The 6,106-nt window shown below is 36.5% G+C and overlaps 1 protein-coding gene across 1 annotated transcript; it reads right to left on the bottom strand.

The window, feature by feature from the left end:
- Positions 1 to 1,395: 1,395 nt before the first annotated feature.
- Positions 1,396 to 5,513, bottom strand: LOC102604617 (TPR repeat-containing thioredoxin TTL1). The gene is made up of 7 exons (XM_006348233.2): positions 4,338 to 5,513; positions 3,286 to 3,481; positions 3,015 to 3,196; positions 2,605 to 2,938; positions 2,280 to 2,484; positions 2,090 to 2,196; positions 1,396 to 1,989 (listed from the first exon to the last, which is right to left on the bottom strand). The coding sequence occupies exons 1-7, from the start codon at positions 5,261 to 5,263 to the stop codon at positions 1,837 to 1,839; spliced, it is 2,103 nt and encodes a 700-aa protein (XP_006348295.1). The 5' UTR covers positions 5,264 to 5,513; the 3' UTR covers positions 1,396 to 1,836.
- Positions 5,514 to 6,106: the final 593 nt, after the last annotated feature.

The following is a 6,106-nucleotide window of genomic DNA, read 5'->3' as shown; positions in this document are numbered from 1 at the left end:
TATTGACAACTAAAATGGGAATAAGTTTATCCCAAACTTATCCAATTTGCAAGTACATGGATATGTTTTGCCTGAAATATTTCAAGATTAAGTTTGAAATTAAATTAATTAATTTTTTAAGTAATTTATACCTCAAATTTGATGTTATATCTTGTTCACAAACCGAATGACTCGTTAGAGTTTGTTGTAACATTCATCATTTGTAACATTATTTCACTATAATAGTTAAGTTTCTTGAAACAAATTTTCATGTTATGTAATAATATTATAAGTCCTTTATTATAGCATTTTAGCTGAGAAAACAAAAAATATTCGGAAAAACACCTTTATAAAAAATTTGATTGTATAGAGATTTTTATAATTGAGATGTTCAAATCAATTTGAGTATATTGCGACTAGTTTTCACAAGTATCTGTTAACCCTTACCACCTCGCACTAGTATAAATATCACATAATTGTCCATCAAGACTTGAACATACGGAACGAAATAGTTGGTTGCTTTTACCTTTGTTAGAACTAAAACTTAAAATCACCTATTTCATTGACTACTAAGTCAACCTTATATAGGCACCCCATATTCAAATGTCAAATCCTACCCATCCCCACTTAAAGCCAAGAAGAAGTAGGTTAAGGGGACAATAGATTAAGGAGCGTGTGTATTTCATGTGAGTAGTAATATACAAGCATGCCTTACATTGAAAATGCTAGCCATTCCAACTACAACCTAACATGGATAAGATAATGATATTGTTCATGAATAGAGTTATCTAATATATATATCAATAACGGTTAACAAACTCAATAAAATAGTTACATATGTAAATGACTATAGTTACTTGATACATATATCAATAACTAGTAACAAACTCAATAAAATAGTCGTTTTGCAAGCAAAATGACTCGAACGCCACAAGATTTTAAAGGATGGAAATAGACAAACCATAGAAAGGGACAAGAGCAACAACCCCCCTTAAGAGAGTAATTAATTCTATCAAACCCTGACACTACCCTCTATTCACAAGACCTACCACGTCATTAGAACCCACCATCAATTAAAATTTGTGTACTTGTGACAAGCTGGAAATTTAGAATCTTTATATTCAATGACCATATTACCCCTATACCTTATCATTGAGAAACTAATATTATAGTCACCAACTTGTTATAGCCCCACACAATTAATTATACATAACGCAATGGTTAAATGGGGTACAATCAAACCTTTCTATAACAGCATCATATAATACATTATAATAAGAAATTAAAAGGTAAAAAAATGAGAAATTTTATTGATAGAATAGTTGAGCAAAGAAACATAGTATCAATAACATCATCATATTCATCCTTCTTTCACTAAACCATAAATAGCCACCATACATCCACCTCCCATGTATATATATAAATCATATATATACATGTTTATGATCCTCATCCAAAGCCACAGCCACTTGTTCATCTCTTTAAAATGGCCATAAAAATCAATTTTACAATGTTCACTATTTCTCCTCACAACTTAAGTTTATACTAAGGACAGGCAGGCAGCCTTTTTTTTTTTTTTTTTTTTTATAATAAGAAAAGTGATTTGAAAAGAGAAAGATTAATGGAGATGGGAAGAAGTAGGAACCAAGACAGCAATGAATGAATAAATTAAAAGGGAAAAAAGGAGACTAAACTAATCCCTCTGAAGGTTGCTGGCATTTGGCTGCATTGGCTCCTTAATGAGATTGATTATTATGTAGGAGTAGCTCAATTTTGTCATAGGTAATGGCAAGAATACCGGGTGATTGGAATGATGAGAGAACACGAAGAAGCACAATGACATTGCAATCATGGCACTTAAATACTGTAATGCCTCACCGATGATTCTAACACCTCTTGACTTGGGCAGATCATCTCCTTCACGCGGCTTCCCTTTTTGTATATCTTAAATGTTGGTACAATTCTAACATTCTCTGCATTAGCAATTGCCGGGCTCTCTTCCACATCCACCTTCAACACAAAAGAGGAAATGAATATAAGGTTTATGTATGCTGTGCATATAAAATAATCAGAAATTGCGGCAAGACAAGGCATTGCTAAAAGAAATTACCTTGAGAAAATTTATGGAAGGATACTTGGTGGTTAAAGTATCTAAGAAAGGGGATATCTGCTTGCATTGTAGGTTAGATGCTGCTTTAAAATGGACCACAGATGCACCTGCAATTTCCAATATAATAATTAATCTCTGAATTGCAGAAAATGAATAAGGAGGGTCAAGCTACAAGTGCAGGAAAACATACAAGGTGATGAAATCGCAGCTTGGAACTGCTCGAGACCAGAAACCAATTCCACCTCCCCACCAAATTTCATATTGTGAATGTCTTCTCCGCGTGATCTCTTTAATGCAACTTGAGCATGGAATAACGATTCAGCAACCTCACTGTCATATGGAAGCGCTTTTCTCAAAACCTCATAATCTCTGACAGCTTCAACCCATCTCTCAAGCTATAATTGATTAACAGTTAAAATTAATTTTACACAATGAAGGGAACAAAGCAAGCAATAATATATTAATATTCTTCTAGGAACACATATACTAGAAAAGATTTTAATATGGCATGTTACCTTGGTATTTGAGGCAGCCTTTCGAAGAAGGGCTTTAGTGTAGTGTGGCTGGAAAGTGAGCGCTTGATTGCAGTCATCCACAGCTTTTTCCCACTGCCCGAGTTTATACCAGCAAGCTGCTCTATTACAGTAGAGAACTGAATTTGAAGAATCACGCCTGAGACCTTCCCCATAAGCAGCACATGCTTCAGTATACCTTTCGGATTTAAATAGATCATTGCCACGGGTACGAGCCCGTCCCACCGACCTCGTATTGTTGAGAAAAACTGATACTTCAATATTTCGAGGATCAATATGTCCAGCTCTCTCTACTGCACTGATTGCACTTTCAAACCTGCAAATATCCATGATCCAACTTCTCTTACTCCCGCACAACCTTACAAAAACTTAGCAAATCATTCTATACTGACCTTCCCATAGCCAGGTCAATCTGAGCTTGAACAAAGAACACATATGCCTCTGAAAGCATCCCAAAAAATTTTGACTGTGGTGATCCAGCAGATGGTTCATGCTTCCGAGTAATTGATAAGCTCAATTCTGCATCCTCTACTTGATGTAGCTTCAAAAGAGCTTCCGCTCTACAAGCAAATAGCTGTAAAATTCAATTTCAGTAATTCAGTATCAGCATTCAACTTCCATGCATCATTTTCTTCCACATTTGAACCACTAGTCTTGCTTTACCTGAGGAGATGCATCTGCTCCAGAAGCAATGGCTGCATTGACTTCTCTTAACATGCTTGTCCAATCACCAACTCGTCGTGCGTCAGTGAACTTGCCAATATATTTTTCCACTGCTTGCAGCTTCTGCAACTCAGCTTGATCTGGCTGATGCCCTTGGAAACAAATGTGACTTCTGGCTTTCTCAACCTGCCCGAAACTGCAAGAATTAGATTGCTTACATCACAATGCAAAATAAGCAAGGTGAATTTCAAGAACATAATTCAGATAAGGACGCACATAATGCTGAAACAAGCATGCAACTGGGAATTCATGAAGAAAATTATGTGTTCAACAATAGAAGCGTTAGTGGAAAAACTATCAACATCTAACTAGAGGTACATACATTGGAAAAGGAATAGAATTTAACTATTAAGCTGAAGTCAAATGGAAATAACGATGACTACAAAAACACTTGGCCTGCTAACACCCATTGCATTTATGCAAATGAGCGTCATCATAAGACATAAACTTGAACTAGGATGATGTTGCCACCGATTACTAAAGATAATCAATAAACCACAAAGTAAGCCACTACAGCAATCACAAATAGATTGAACAATAACATAGTGTTTCGACTGCTAAGAACCAGGAAAAAACAGTTTTTAGGGGGGAACAAAAAAATGATGGAAAGATAACCCTGTGAGAAATGGGCTGTCCTGTGAAAAATGGGCAAACATAAGGAATAAGTAACAGTGAAAAAAGAAAAAATTGGGCAAACATAGGGAATATGTAACAGTAATATGTCCAGAACAATCCAAAAGAGGCCAAACCATCAACTCCAGATCGGCTAAAACAACTACATTTGGTGCATCCCCCTTTGCACAAGTGAAGATCAAATCATCAAAGTTCATAAATTTTGGACTTCTTATAGGTCAAATCACACACAGGAAGTGTTAAATTATAGCATTAGACATGTATAACCTACAAATTATTCACACATTGCCAAGATTTATGCTAATCAACAAGCAAAACATTCATAAACATTCTAAAGATTAAGACTTTATTCAACTTACCTAAGTAACAAAGATCCCAATCGATGGTGTGCTCTTACATATGATGGATCCAACCTAATGGCTTCTTCACACTCCCTCACCGCCTCCGGTAACCGCTTCAGACCGATCAACGCTGCCGCCCGGTTACAATGGTAAGCAGCATTCCCTGGAGAAATAGCTATAGCTTTATCATACAGATTTAAAGCTTCAACAAAATAACCCTTTCTGTAATTCTCATTTCCTAATCTCTTCAACTCCTCTGGATCAGAATTCAACATTCCTCTTTTCATTGTGTCTCCGGCCATTACCCCTCTCAAATTCGCCGTCTGGGTAGCACCGGCGTCAGCCCCACCGACAGCACCGCCGCCAGATTTTACACCGGCACCTCCACGCATTATGCTTCCGTGACCGTAATAACCCGTTCCAGAACCTAAAACGTCAGTCTTCGATGACTTACTAGCCATGCCGGTTTTCAAAATCTTCCCGGACGGGCAGATGTTTCCGGTGGGAAGCACATTTAACGGAGGTGAATTAACGGCAATGCCACCACTGGAATAAGACCGCGCGTGACCTGGCTTAAATCCACGCGCCTTCGGTGAGCTCTCAACTGAACCTGAAAGCTCACCGGAGTGACTGGATTCGGACTTTTTCGGACCCAAATGAGATCCATTCCGACCCGATACCGATCCAGATCCAGATGAATTAGAACTGCTACTAGTAGTAGTAGTCGTAGTCGTAGTCGTCGTCGTCGTCGTAGTAGTAGTAGCGGTGAATCCACGCGGTCGATTCCGTAATGGAGAAACAGGTGAACCCAGATCGAGTTCTCGAAAATCGGGCTTGTTAATTTCAACTCCATTTCCATCTTCAACGCAAGTCAATGAGTTCTTCAAGCGATCAGTTACCCCATCAAGTCCTATTTCCGACATGTGTCTTCCAGATTCGGACATTTTCGAAACCCCTTTCAGTTCTTTCGCCGGAAAAATGTGAAGTTGAATAGTTCCCAGTAAGCCGAGTGTTTCAGTATAATGAACTGAACCTCAACAATTGAAAGAAAGCGTATGAAGAAGACATGTAAAAGAGGGAAAAAATGGGAGAAAGAAAGAGAAGAACAGAGATGGGGATCTCGTGATATATAAAAGGAAGAAGCAAAGAATGAATGCGAGCGTTGGGAAGAAAGAGAGAGAAAGAGAAATGGAGTTTTTTTTTTTTTTTTATAGAGAGAGATGAAGAAAGAGAAGTTGATTTATGTATTACTCGGTTCCGTTCACTTTTACTTGTTATTTTTAAATATATACAATGATATATCTATTATGTTTTGTTTAGATTACTACATCAATTTGATTGTATCGTATTTGATTAAATCCACTGATAGATAACACGATAAAAATTCATTTTGTATGTAAGGATCGATTCGATGTGATCACGGTATTTTTTTTCTCATTGTGTTTTTTATTCTATATTTTTATAGTAGCTCAATTTCATATTCTATTTTTCTTGTATTCCATCATTTAAATTTCTAATTTCATAATATATTAATGAAAAATTAATATAATCTATTTAATTATATTGTTAAAATAATACAGTCCGATACGTTACGAAATCAGAATTTGTTGGGGGTTCATGGGATGGTGCTTCACGAGACAACCTTGCCTTTGTCACTCTTGTTTTCCTCCATTCTATCTCCCTCATTTACTCTTCTCCTTTGACCCCCTCTTTTTCCTCCTCAATAATTTACTACTCCTTGTTTTTATTTTGTTTCTTTTATATATATATATATATATATATATATA

This window comes from Solanum tuberosum, unplaced genomic scaffold (assembly GCF_000226075.1).
Source record: "Solanum tuberosum cultivar DM 1-3 516 R44 unplaced genomic scaffold, SolTub_3.0 scf00096, whole genome shotgun sequence".
Lineage (NCBI taxonomy): Eukaryota > Viridiplantae > Streptophyta > Magnoliopsida > Solanales > Solanaceae > Solanum > Solanum tuberosum.
The sequence above is the reverse complement of the archived record's forward strand: the minus strand, read 5'-3'. Positions and strand labels throughout refer to the sequence as shown.